Raw genomic sequence first — 14,217 nt, forward strand, 5'->3', positions numbered from 1 at the left:
TACATTCAGATATCTGAACAGTGTTAATTATATATATATATATATATATATATATATATATATTTTTTTTTTTGCTGAGCCCCACCTACTTCCTGGAACAAAACTCTATTTAACAAAATAAAGGCTCAAAGCTTCACAGATAAACACAAAAGTTAATGGTTGCGTTCTTTGTTAGATTTGTTAAATATATCAATATTCGATTATTATTTGAGGGAAACTTCCGTTACATATAAGGTGTTTTTAAAACCACACTATTAAACACAACAAGATATATATCTTATATATATTACATATATAATATAAAGAGATCGTTTCTCAGTGTCGTCAAGTGTGTGGCTCTTAAAAGAGCCGTTGGGTTCAGAGTCGTGTTGCGTTCAGGTTCCAGGAAGTTTGACCGCCAAAGCCGTACAGAGTGCGACCCTGCCTCTTCACGGCGAACACCACATCCATGGCGGTGACGGTATTTCTCTTGACGAGCTCAATGTAGGTGACGGTGTCGCGGATAACGTTCTCCAGGAACACCTTCAGCACGCCGCGGGTCTCCTCGTAGATCAGGCCGGAGATACGCTTCACTCCGTCGGAGTCTTCCGACCACGTTGCGCCCGGCTGGGCAGCAGCAGCAGCCACCATGGCTCCCCTAAGTTACTCAACAAAGTTTGGACAATTCTGGGTACGGCTGAAATACACGGGAGAAGGCGAACCTCCCGATCGAGACCATTTTGGTGAGGTTCTCCTTTTCGACTCATCATGGATCAGCCCGGTTGATATAAACTCTTTCATAGCCCTTCTGAACAAGAAGGACTTTGAATTATGCTTCTACAACGAAGCTTCTCTCCGGAGGTTCATAGAAGTACAGGCAAGAGATTCCTCGGACCCAAAATGGAGTGGACGGACGGTGGAATCGTCCATTCAAACTGATTTAATAAATGTGGTGGTGAAATTCTAGACGGGCAGAATCCCTGACCAGGACATTGAGTTATATATCCGCGGATATGGGGATATAATTGCCCCGATATATAAGCCAACGGATAAGTTTGGGATCTGGTATGGTGTGCGGAAGTTCGGTTGAAGAGAGACGCAGGCGGCAACCTACACCAGATTCCGAACTCTATCTGACTCGGTCCATACAATGGACGTATAATTTACCCGGGACAGACAACCTCTTCATCTGTGGTTCCCTCAACCATCAGGTGAAGCAGTGCTCCACCAATAAATGCTGGATATGCGGCTGCAGCAGCGAGAATACGGTGGCCGACAGGGGCAAATGCACTGCAAACCACTACAAGTGCACCTGACTGCAGTACGCAGATCGGGGAGTGGCTCAACGTGGGTGGAGCTAAACGTTTGATTCAGCGCGAGTGACATCTGGTGGCGGAGATCAGGTAGCACATACTCAAACGTCAGTGCATTATAATTATATATGTACATATTATATATAATATTATATTATATGTATATATAGCGAGAGATGATAATGTAATTATATAATTCCATGTTGTTTTGTTAATCTCTTTTTAAACTAGAAGCATTTACTGATGGATTAAAACATAACAAACATGGATATTTAATGTTTTCGTGTTTTCTGCTTTTGTGTTTGTGTTGTGTGATTTGTGTTTCCGTTTTTGTGTTTTTTGATTTGCGTTTGTGTTTTTTGATTTGCGTTTGTGTTTTTGATGTGTGTTGTTTTGTGATTTGCATTTGTGTTTTGCAATAAAGGTTTCTATTTTTTTTTTTTTATTGTTTGAACGGTGATTATTGTAAGTTTGTGTGTAAAACTAACTAAACAAAATCTGTCAAACCAGGGTGTTGGTGTCCGTGGCTGCAGCTGGGTACTATCGCAGTGTTAGGCCAAAACTTTTCCAGTACACATATACAACATACCTCAAAGGGAATATAGCATTTCATTTCAGTCACTGGTTTATGTGTAAATAAAATGAATGACATATTATTATTAATAATGATAATAGTAATAATAATAAAGAATTCAAACTAATGCACTTCGCACTAAAAAATACGTGGTAAAAGCATGGAGTAGACAGTAAACAAGCTATGTGCACTTATTTTAGTCAATAGCAGATGTAAAGATGCCAACTTTCCTGGCTAAATAAAGCATGTACACACGCTGAAGTTCTGCGTCGATATGCGAGGATGACATGTATAGATTTATATTGTGTCTACATATGTGCATTTTTCTTCCATTGCCGCTGATCGGTGCTTTGGAGTAGACCTGACACGAATTGACGGAACTGTGACAGGGCTAAAGTATCGCTAATTTCATATTATGGTCTCTATAATAAGCCCGTAACAAAACAATGGTTAGAGATCATGCAGCTCTGCTTTAGAGAAAGGACGTGGCTCTTAAAAGAGCCGTTGTGTTAGTGTGTGTGTTCTCAGTCTAAGCCCTCTCGCCACGGATGCGGCGGGCCAGCTGGATGTCCTTGGGCATGATGGTGACCCTCTTTGCGTGGATGGCGCACAGATTGGTGTCCTCGAACAGGCCGACCAGGTAAGCCTCGCTCGACTCCTGCAGAGCCATGACAGCGGAGCTCTGGAAGCGCAGATCGGTCTTGAAGTCCTGCGCAATCTCCCTCACCAGGCGCTGGAAGGGCAGCTTGCGGATCAGCAGCTCCGTGGACTTCTGGTAGCGGCGGATCTCCCTCAGTGCCACGGTTCCGGGCCTGTAACGGTGAGGCTTCTTCACGCCGCCGGTAGCCGGTGCGCTCTTACGGGCAGCCTTGGTGGCGAGCTGCTTCCTGGGAGCTTTACCGCCGGTGGATTTACGGGCAGTCTGCTTCGTTCTGGCCATGGTGTGTTTTTCTTTGAGCGCAAAGAAATACTTGTCCCAAAAGCCCACGTCTCGCTGCTTATAAACCCTGTGACCGAGTCCTGATTGGTCACAGTGTCGTCAGCACCGCCCCCTCGTGCTAAGCTCCACTGCTTATTGGACATTTATTTAAAACCGCCCGCCAAAAAGTCCAGGGCGGAGCCTCTTCCCTGATTGGTCAGGCAGGAACCGTCCCATCAACCACCATTCATTTTGTATAATACATTTTATTTTTTAACGAAATCAACGGAAATAAAAAATAAATAAAGGCCCAGATTCCAATGATATTTATTTTTCATTTACAAAAAATGTGTTTAAATTGCGTTGTTTCCTTGAATAGAACAAAACAGTCTTTATTGATTAATACTTAATTAACAAGTATACAGTAGAAACAGGATTTTATATACAGTTGAAACCAGAAGTTTACATACATTACATAAAAAGACACAAACACTGTCTGACATGTATGTATGTATGTGTGTATATGTATATGTATGTATATGTATGTTTATGTATGTGTATATGTATGTATACAAAAAAAATATATATATATATATTTGTGTGTGTTGTGTGTTTGTGTATAAGAAAGAGAGAATGGATGACAATTGACCTCAATTTTGAACACTAATTAACCTGGGGTCTGACTTCCTGTTTATGTGCGGCACTTCCTGTTTTTGTGTCCTTCATGGATCTGTGAAGGAAGTCCGTTTTCTTCACCGTGTCGTGGAAACACTGGTCACTCTTAATAACAAATGTAAATGTCAACTCAGTGACCTCATATAACGCATATTACTTTAATAACTAGATTACACAAAGCGATAACAACTTGTGACACCAACTCGCCAAAAACCCTCCATCGCAATCAGCTATTGTTTTATAGCGTAGACACACAAATGAGGAAAAATGTTCGTACAGCGTTTGTTTCCATATGGTCGTCTCATTTGTGGCCGATAATCAAAACATTCTGCTTCCATTAAAGTTTTAAACCGACTGTTGCATCAGCACCTGACTGCACCTTCACCAGTTATGGCAGGTACGTCATATCTGAAATAAATCAAGTAATTAATTAACTTAATTCTATCAAGTAAGAAGTAAGGTTAATCCTGTTTATACTGTAAATAAAGCCCATAGTTTGAGTCCCCACTGTGACGGTTATCATTTGTAACAATATCAGTTTAAACCAGGACTATTCAAATAAAATCTCCAGAGGGCCAGCTTTTCAATAGGCTGTCCAGCCAGTGGGCCGGTCAACACCTATGCTACTATTTTGTGTTGGATGTACAGCAAACAGATACAAATAGATAGAAAATGTTACATAATATTTAGCACTCATTTATTTTAATGGCTGCTAGTTTTGTGCTAAAAAGGTAACAAAAACCACCAACATCCAGGTACAATACAATTTGCGTATAGTGCAAAAAGGTCAGAGTTACAGTAGCACCAACATTCAGGTAGAACAGTCACAATTGGCTCTTAGAAAATTAGAGGTAACAATATAAACAACATTTAGATGTGGCCACAAGAGGCTATTTTTGCAGAAATATAAGTAACAGTACCAATAATATTCAGGTACAACTGCTACAGTTGGCTCGTAGTGGAAAAATATATATTCTGGTACATACATAGGCTGGGTACAATTACAGCTGTACTAGTATTTGCCAAAAAAGGGACACAAAGTGCCAGAAATAGGCGAAGCTACGGTTTTATTGGCCTTTTAATAATACATTCATTTATGGGTTAACGGGCCACGGGCCGGTCCACATTACATGAGGGTCCGGATCTGGACCCCCGTCCTTAAGTTGAATAGTCTTGGTTCAGGGTCTCTGCAGGTTTCCACAAATCAAATTTAAGACTTTTTTTGAGACCATAATGAACACGATTTAAGACCCATTTCGAAGCCATACTGGCAGAAAAACACATGAAGACATGAAGGAAAATTGGAGCCACAAATCATTCGGCTTAGCTGTGGGCGTTAAGTTTTCTCCGCTGCTATGCTAAGCTGTAACACACCGTGGTGCGCGCCCAGCACACTAGCTAGCGGTGCTCGATAAATTCTCCCCGGGCAGTACAGGTGGACTATTTTAGTTCCATGTTGTAGTTCTGTTAGCACATCCGCAAAAATTTCATAAGAGACTGAAGTTTATGCATGTTTAAAATAAAAGTCATGTTAATAAAATACCCTTCATAATTGTATTAAAGACCTTTCATGATATTTAAGACATTTTAAGGCCTTAAAAAAAAAATTACTGGATTGAAGACTTTTTTAGGGATAACCTGTTGGTTTACGGTCACTGCACAGTACGTTAATACACCAGGATTATTCTGCGTCTTCAAGTGAAGCGCGTGTGTGGCTCTTAAAAGAGCCGTTGTTGTTGTTGTGGTTCTTGTCTCGTATCGTCTCGTATCGTCGCCTCACTTCTTGGCGGCCTTCTCGCTCTTTTTGGGCAGGAGAACGGCCTGGATGTTGGGCAGGACCCCGCCCTGGGCGATGGTGACGCCGCCGAGCAGTTTGTTGAGCTCCTCGTCGTTGCGGACAGCCAGTTGCAGGTGACGCGGGATGATGCGGCTCTTCTTGTTGTCGCGGGCGGCGTTTCCGGCGAGCTCCAGGATCTCAGCGGTCAGATACTCGAGCACGGCGGCCAGATACACCGGACCGCCGGCGCCGACACGCTTAGCATAGTTACCCTTCCTTAGGAGCCTGTGCACACGACCCACCGGGAACTGGAGCCCGGCACGAGAGGAGCGAGTCTTGGCTTTAGCTCTGACTTTACCGGCCTTTCCTCTTCCGGACATTTTCACTGTTTAGATAAAAATCGGTGACTAAAAGACGAAATACAACTGAGTCAGTCTGATGTAACTATGGGCAGAGCGACCGTGTTTATATGTTCACCCAGCTACTCCCTCATTGGTCACACTGAACGTTAGTGTCATCGTCCAATCAGAGAAGAGAACGGACAAATTCGAAATTGAAGTGGCGGGACAAAACCAGAAGTGAAAAACGCCCTCTAAAATAACACAAAAGTACCTTTCAGCGAAACTTGAGTGAAAGTACAAGTATGTGACCAGAAAATAACTTTGGTAGAAGATGAAGTCACTTTTTATATTGTTACTTCAGTAAAAATCTCACAGTATAACATCTACTCGGGGTGACAAATAAAGAATCTTGAATTTAATCTAAGATATTTTCAAAATAAGGTCCTTATATTTACTTTCAATTTATGCCATATCCTATACCACACACTATTTTGGAAGCACTTTAAATATTAAAATAATGAGTACTTTTTTCCCCACAATATTCGGTGAAAAGCATATTATTACTTTGTCTGTTTTCCTTTCTTTCTGTATTTATACTGTACTCCTACGTTGTACTGTAATGAAGTGGGTTAGATGAGGTGAGCAATATCTGTGTCTGTTTGAGGGTCATGTCTTTAAAAATTGCTGCTGTATTTTTTTAATTGGTAGTGTATTTTTTTTTTTTTTTTAATCAACTTTTGCATTTTAGGGTGCCTTTTGAGATCTGGCTAGGGACAACAGATGGAAACTAGCACTTGTAGCTAACTCTGGCTTGTTTACAGCAAGTAGTTTGTCTGTTGATTAATGAGCTTTGTCCCTGTCAAATAAATAAACTTAAACTTCGGGCCAATTCCTATCTTAACCCTCAATCTTAACCCTCAAGTGTTGAGGGTTATTTTGTCACTTAGAAATGGGACACCCCTTAAATGCAGATACGTCTTCAGACTGTAGGGGGCAGAATAACGCCAAAGCTGCGACCAGTCTGTCAACTCCAAAGAAGAAGAACACATTTGTCAGGATTATTTATTACGATCCATTTGTCAGTCAAGTTATTAGGTTTTCAGTTAGTTATAAGATGATACTCATACAAATACCACAACCACGGACATATTCAGCTGACAGTTACCACACACCACGGCTTATTGAAAAGTAAACCACACCGGCCGACTGTTGATAAAAGATCTTAAAATAAAAATAAATGTTATGCAACAATGACATCAGTAATCCATAATATGGGCCTAAATGAAGATAATACAATGGTTTTCATCATTTTTATATCTCTATTAACAAAGAAAATACTTCATTTGTAGCGTACTCGTTTCGCTGCTTTCGACGTCATCTTTGTTCTGTCAAAACACGCAATGCATTCTGGGTAGCCCTTGCTCCCAAGGGTGGTCTCGGAAAATCTCCATATTGAGGGCGATACAGCCCTTAAACTTGGCCTCAACTTAATTTTTCTGAGAATCGGGACAGCACTTGCACTAGAGGGAGAGCATTTTTGAGATTAAGGGTAAAGATTGAGGGTTAAGATAGGAATTGGAATTCACCCTTAAACTCAGACAGGACCGACCCCCTTGTCCACAGTGTTTGCAAGAATGGCTGTTTTTCATGGTAGCTTGATCCCTGGAAACCGTGGAGGTTTGGTTGGTCGTTCCCCTAAAGTCACAGCCATGGCATATGCTGATGACGTCACTGTTGTTGCTGGAGATGGATGTTTTAACAAATATTTTAAGTCTTTACGAACTCGCATCTGGAGCCAAACTAGACCATAATAAAACAGAGGGAGTTTGGATCGGGGAAGAGGATAAAAAGATTGATATTAACATCAAAGTAAAAGATTAAATCAAAATTTTAGGCCTGACCATCTGCAATAACGACTGCAGTGGAAGAAACTGGGAGAAAAAACTGGGTGAAATTAAAGAAGTAAAGAAATGGGAAAACAAAAATACTAATTTCAAATCAAGAGTTAATATAATCAAAACCTTCATCCTTTCCAAACTCCTTTTTCTGGCCAACATATTTCCTCCATCTCATAAAATGATAATACAATTAAATAAACAGTGTGTAAATTTAGTTTGGGGAACAACTAGAGAATGCACGAAAAGAGAATTCCTTTTTAAAAGTAAAGAGTACGGAGGTTTAGGAGCTGTGGAGATGGACACAAGGCTTTGTGTAGCTTATGTTAAAAATGTGTCCGTCTCCATCAGCAGAAATGCTCTGTGGGTTAGTGTGAACTCCCTCACTGGAGGAAGAAGAGAGGAAGAGCCAGAAATGGTCCTGAACACAGACTCATATATAGTGACTTTATTGATAAATATAAACATCTCAACATAGACTGGAGCGGCCTTCTGGCTAAAACTATTTTTAAGAAAATTAACGACTCCACATATGGAGGTTTTATCAACTACAAGCATTTAAAAAGTGATGAAACACCAGAGCTTTTAAAAATCTTTAAAAATAAACACTTATCTGAGAATATCAAAGATCAGAGATGGCTTCTCTCTCTGAACAGTAAAATAAACCAGAAAGATAAAGACCTCGTGCAGTTGGTCGTCTGCATTGTAGGCTCCAAATTATGGAAAACCTGATGTGCAATGGTCATAAAACAAACTATTATAGACAGTAACACAGTATATGAACAGGTTTTAACAGAACTCAGGAGGAGAACAAATCTTGATAGAGATCAGCTCCTCCTATGGGAGAATTTAAGTCTTTAAAATGTGGACCCTTTATATGTATTTTGCACTTTTTTATATTGTTGTTTGCACCTTATACACTGTTTTGTATGGTTTTTTTTCATCTCCAGTTACTCGAGTGACGTAGAGATGTAATGTGTCATGTGTTTATTGTTGTGTGAAATTCAATAAAAGCGAAACCGTGGAGGAACAATGTTAGTTGTTTAGAACTTTCCACCGACATGAAACAAGAGCAAGTGGTAGAAATGTGGGAACATAGGCACGCTCCCCGTTTACTCTAAGTATCAAAAGTGATATCATACAATTTAAGGTTCAAAAATCCAAACTATCCCTTTAAGCCCATGTTGCAGCGTGTGAAAGATGTGTGAATGGGTGAAAACTGTAGTGTAAAGAAGCTCATCAAGACTGGAAAACCTCTATATAAATACAGACCATAATACCAACTCCTCTTCTGATTGTATTTGGTAGTAACCAGTGACAAAGATAGTTAGAGGAAATGCAGTGGAGTAAAAACTACAAGTAAAAAAACACAAAACAAACAATAAAAGAGGACGGTTTGTTTTTGTTGTTTTTACTTGATGACGGTCATATTTGTTTATGTTTATATTTATTTCAGACAAAATGCAGTTACAATTCCAAACAGAAAAAAGACAGAATATCAACCATTATTAATTATTATTATTACCATCACTATAATTACCACCATTACCATTGTCATTATATATATATATATATATATATATATATAACACATATACTCGGATATATTCATATACACACACAGATATCTACAAGACACATGTACATACATACAAATATATACAAATACACAAACATAAATTTTCTCTTGAGAATCTTTTTTCTTGTATTTTACCAACCAAACAACTGACACGGTAACCAACAGTAGTTGTTCTTAAACTCAACTATGAGTACAAGACTTTACTTTAGCTCATCACCAAATATGCACATATTTACAGTATCTTATACAAAGCTCCTAATGTTCTCAAAACAATGCAAGAACTTGTCTTATTTAAACTAAAATAGATTTTGAATCATCTTTTAACTGATTCATGTTTTCACTCTGCTTTAATTCATATGTTAGTTGTTTTTTTTATTGAAATGATATCTTTCTTCCTGTCTGTCTGAAAACAATGTCTTTATTTTATTTGGATGTATATTATATCTTGGATATTTTAATATTATTTGCACTGTTTTTAAACTGAATCAGATCTGGAAACATTAGAGCTTGTATTTTTAAGGCAAGTTTATTTGTAAAGCACATTTCAACAACAAGGTCTTTCAAAGTGCTTTGTATAAAACATTTAAGAACAATTTTCCTTTTCTGTATTTTATATATTTTGGTTGAATATTTCTTTTTTTAAGTGTATCCCCACACCTCCTCACAGTAACTCAATTATGGTGAAAGTAATTAACAATATAATGTATAAAGTGCTTTCTGATTGAACGTATTTAATGTGTGGTTTCCAACAGATGTGGTATAGGATCATGACAAGAAATGACATTTGATCAATACTGATTTTTAGTTTTATATTTCTCTTATACGTTTCTGAATTTAATTTGTTTTCCTTTATATTTCAGTTGAGTTTTACGGTTTTACAGTATATACAGTGATGATTGTGTGTTTACAAAAAACAGCTGAAAACAGTACTGTGACGGCCTTCATAGTTGTTTTTAACTATAATTCATATCCATAAACAGAAAAAGTAAAAGGTTATTTTAAAATGTTTAAGTTAATGAAAAGACTTTGGATCAGGGTCTCAAACTGTTGGACAATCAACAATTAGTACCAACTTATAATGAGTTTAGAGCTGAAATGATTAATCGATTAATTGATTATTACTACGGTTTGAAGCTTTTTTTCATGATTAAAACAAGATTTCTGATTGTTTTAGCTTCTTAACTGTGATTATTTTTTCTTTGTTTCTTTGCTCCATAACACACAAATCATTAAAACTGAATCATTTTGGTTTGCGGACAAAACAAAGACATTTGAGAACATCGTCATTTCCAGGTTCGACAAACACTGATCAATGTTTTTTTTTTTTTACATTTTCTGACATTAAATGGATCAAACGATGAAGCGATGAATCGAGAAAATAATCGACAGATTAATCGGTTACGAAAATAATCAGTAGTTGTCTCTCTAAATGAGTTATTTCTGTATGTTATGTTACTATGTTTACTATGTCATAAGTACGTTTATATTGTCAACTTTATTATATTGTGTATATTAATATAATCACTTTTAATGTGAAATATCATACTTGTTATTATTTCCATGTCTATTTCTCAAAAAGTTAGCCTTTTTTTACACTCAGTGGCCCCTTTTCTGACCAAACTAGACACTCAGTGGTCGCGTTTGCTCGTAGTAAATGTATCTGTATGTGAAGTACATTAAATAACTAGAAAGGACAGCACAGATATAGGAATTGAAGATATATAAAACTGGAATTACTGATAAGGAGACAACATAAAAGAAGTGGATATGTGAAATGACATTTGTGGAAAACTGTGATTTAATGATGGAAAACCGGAAGCAGGGAGTCGCCAGGTGTGTGTGTGTTTACATCCGCACTAAAAGTGTCTATTTTCGGCTAAAAGCGACACTCAGCTGGGGGCATTTCACCGTGACTCCATCCCCGCGAGTCTCTGCTCACCGTGGGGCCGCAGTCACGTTCGACACGGGCAGCTTTTATGCGCTTTACGAGGCGAAATGTACAGAAATGTGTCGAGGACGTGTCCGCAGCGGCGGCGCGACACAGCGGGTTGAAGCGTCCCGCAGTGAAACGCGAGCGTCCCGGTGAGCGGACACGAGCTCGGCGTGTGGAGGACAGTGTCCCCGCACTGTGGTCACGACACTGGCGTGAACACGCGTTTGTCTCCGGAGGATTTTAAGGACAAACCGAGGAGGAAAAAGCACAAACATGTCGCCATGTTTGAAACCAGGTGCCCTGCGTCGTTCACTCTTTACGGTTCTCATGCGCTCTATAAGTCCCGCCTCCTGCTCCACATTAAGACACACACACATCAACAGAGCTCATTCTCTCTCTCTCTGATACTCAACCTCGACCGAACATGGCGGAAGAAGTTACTGCAGCGGCGGCGGCGGCGCCGGCCAAAGCTCCGGCGAAGTCCCCGAAGAAAAAGGCCGCGAAACGCGTCAAGAAAGACGGACCCAGCATGAAGCAGCTGATCCTCGACGCAGTTGCAGACGGCATGGACCGTAAAGGGGCGTCCACGACTGCCATCAAGAAATATTTGGCCACTAAAAACATCGACACGACCAAGCAGAACACCCGCATCAACAAGACCATCGTCAAAGCGGTGGAATCTGGAGAACTGACCCAGTCCAAGGGCTCCGGCGCTTCTGGCTCCTACAAAATCGCCAAGAAGGAATCCAAGTCCGTGAAGAAGACACCCGCCGCCGCCAAAGCAAAGAAACCCGTCGCCAAGAAAGCGGCTCCTGCCAAGAAAGTTGCCGTGAAGAAGGCTGTGACGCCGAAGAAGGCGGCGAAGAAACCCGCCGCCAAGAAACCGGCCGCCAAGAAAGCACCCGCTAAAAAACCCGCCGCCAAGAAACCGGCCGCAAAGAAAGCGGCGGCGGCGGCAAAGAAGAGTCCGAAGAAGTCCGCTGCCAAAAAGAGCGCAAAGGTCGCCAAGAAGTCTCCCGCAAAGAAACCTGCGAAGAAGGCGGCAGCGAAGAAGAGTAAGAAGTAAAGAGGTTCGATTCCTGACCTCAGTCCAAACAAAAGGCTCTTTTAAGAGCCACCACAAGTTCCTGACGAGCTCTGTCCTCTGCATCTTTATATATTGAATCAATGTTATTCTGAATGTAAATCATGGCACATAATCCTATAATGTTGACAAGATTATTTATATAATTTATAAATTATATTTATATAACATCAATACTACATTTAAATCTACTCCCATCTATTTATATAGAAATAGAACATAAATACACGAACTCCTTTTCAGTGTAAACAGGTGTTGTGTCACAGATTTATGAGAAACAGAAACATTACTTTAAAATTACTAAATCTGTCCATTTTGTTCTTAAATGTCTCGCCTATAAACGATTCAGTTTTAAAGACGCCATAAAATATTCACAATTAAGAGGCTGAAAAATCATCAAACTGATTATCAAAATATTTGGCAATTAGAGGTAATTCTATAAAATAATCGATAGTATAATACTATAATATTATCAAAAAACGTTTCCCAATGTTACCCAATGTTTAATGTGTGTTAACAGTCTAGATAATAATTAATGTCATAATAATTATTTTAATAAAATAATCTGGTGTGTCGTCTTGTTTATCACCATAATGACTGAAATGAGTGGGAACATGAAAAACAGCTTGGATGACTGAGATTCCCGGCTTTGCTTTTAAATATTCCCGCCTCTGTACCTGATTGGTCCACTGTGACTCGATTTATCCAATGGTTGTGCAGATGGTGCACGCGGTCACTGCTGACGTCATCAGTGCCGCAGCCTATGGCAAGCCGTTTTAACATTTAACCGAAGCACACTCCTATCTGTAATTACATTTCAAAATGTTATTCTCATAGTAAGAATGGTAATTAAAGATATCCCCAATAACATTCTTACTAGTGGAAATGTTATTTCAAGATATCTACAACTTGGATTGTTCTAGTCAAAACTACATTTAAGATATTTAAAAATCCTTAAAAAGTATAAGTGGTCGTTTTAATATTTAATCGATAGATTGGATATGTATTACAGATATCTGTAATTCAATGAAAGAACATTTCAGATATTCACAACGTCATTCTGCAATAGAATTCTTACTAGGAGAAACTCCTATTTCAGATATCTTCAATCCAATTGTTACTAGTCATAATAACATTTACTGTAATTGTAATGAAACTGCACTGAAGTGATGTCATTTGTCCTCGGAAGAATGACATTGTGGACAGGAAGAATGGAATTACAGATATCTGTAATACATATCAGTCTACCTATTAAATGATGTTGTTTTATCTAACATTTTAAGTCTTAACGAACTCGCATCTGGAGCCAAATTAAATCATAATAAAACAGAGGGAGTTTGGATCAGTGAAGAGCAGAGACAGACTCATATTAAAGGCGCCACCTGTAACAATGTAGCCAAAAACGGTTACTGCACTCAAAATCAAAACAATACGGCCAGTAGTATCCGCCTCCAACTCCACCCCTCCCTTCCAGAGTCGAGGTTGCCAGAGCGGTTGACATGTAACTCCGTCAGCGCTTTATCGCAAATGAGTGGCAACACTAAACATCACGCTTTTATGTTGCGAAGTCTTTAGACACACCTGGGAAATCTGGCAGGTCACCCGCGGCACTTACAACTTTCCTCTTTACTTGCTCGACTGTACCGTGGTATATGCTAATTAGCGTGCGATATATGCTAATCGCCTATGGCCGACGCATTTTCTTTATACGCACTTTGAAGTTGTCGGGGACTCCCGCTGAGTTGTCGGGGTGACCACTTCGCAGTTGTCGTGAGAACTGTCCTTCATTTTTGCCTCCCCTTTTACAATGTTATATAGCAGGGCTGCCAACTTCTGACAAAACCTTAGAGTGAGACATCGTGGCAAATTACCACCACACACCCTATATATTTATTTATGGTAATGTTTTATGCATCGCAAGCTTATTAATGCTTTATACAATAATAAGGTAAATATTCCTGGTCCCCTGTGACATGTCAGGAGCCAGCTTTAGATTTATTACATAATGCACCTTTAACATCAAATTCTAGGCTTGACCATCTACAACAAAGACCGCAGTGGAACAAATTGGGTGAAATTAAAGAAGAAGTAAAGAAATGGGAAAATAAAAATACTAATTATAAATCAAGAATTAACATAATCAAAACA

General features: G+C 39.3%; 3 protein-coding genes across 3 annotated transcripts; 1 reads left to right on the forward strand and 2 right to left on the reverse strand.

Moving 5' to 3' along the window:
• Positions 1-2,395: 2,395 nt before the first annotated feature.
• Positions 2,396-2,806, reverse strand: LOC310927491 (histone H3.2; the record flags this gene model as incomplete). Its single annotated transcript, XM_083889793.1, has 1 exon — positions 2,396-2,806. The coding sequence occupies one exon, from the start codon at positions 2,804-2,806 to the stop codon at positions 2,396-2,398; it is 411 nt and encodes a 136-aa protein (XP_083745919.1).
• Positions 2,807-4,155: 1,349 nt separating this feature from the next.
• LOC310927194 (histone H2A-like) lies at positions 4,156-5,650 on the reverse strand. Its single transcript, XM_083889484.1, has one exon. The coding sequence runs from the start codon at positions 5,615-5,617 to the stop codon at positions 5,237-5,239; it is 381 nt and encodes a 126-aa protein (XP_083745610.1). The 5' UTR covers positions 5,618-5,650; the 3' UTR covers positions 4,156-5,236.
• A 5,759-nt stretch (positions 5,651-11,409) lies between these two features.
• Positions 11,410-12,616, forward strand: LOC310926636 (uncharacterized protein; the record flags this gene model as incomplete). Its single annotated transcript, XM_083888812.1, has 1 exon — positions 11,410-12,616. The coding sequence occupies one exon, from the start codon at positions 11,410-11,412 to the stop codon at positions 12,049-12,051; it is 642 nt and encodes a 213-aa protein (XP_083744938.1). The 3' UTR covers positions 12,052-12,616.
• Positions 12,617-14,217: the final 1,601 nt, after the last annotated feature.

This window comes from Microchirus variegatus, assembly GCF_963457635.1.
Source record: "Microchirus variegatus genome assembly, chromosome: 5".
Taxonomy (NCBI): Eukaryota; Metazoa; Chordata; class Actinopteri; order Pleuronectiformes; family Soleidae; genus Microchirus; species Microchirus variegatus.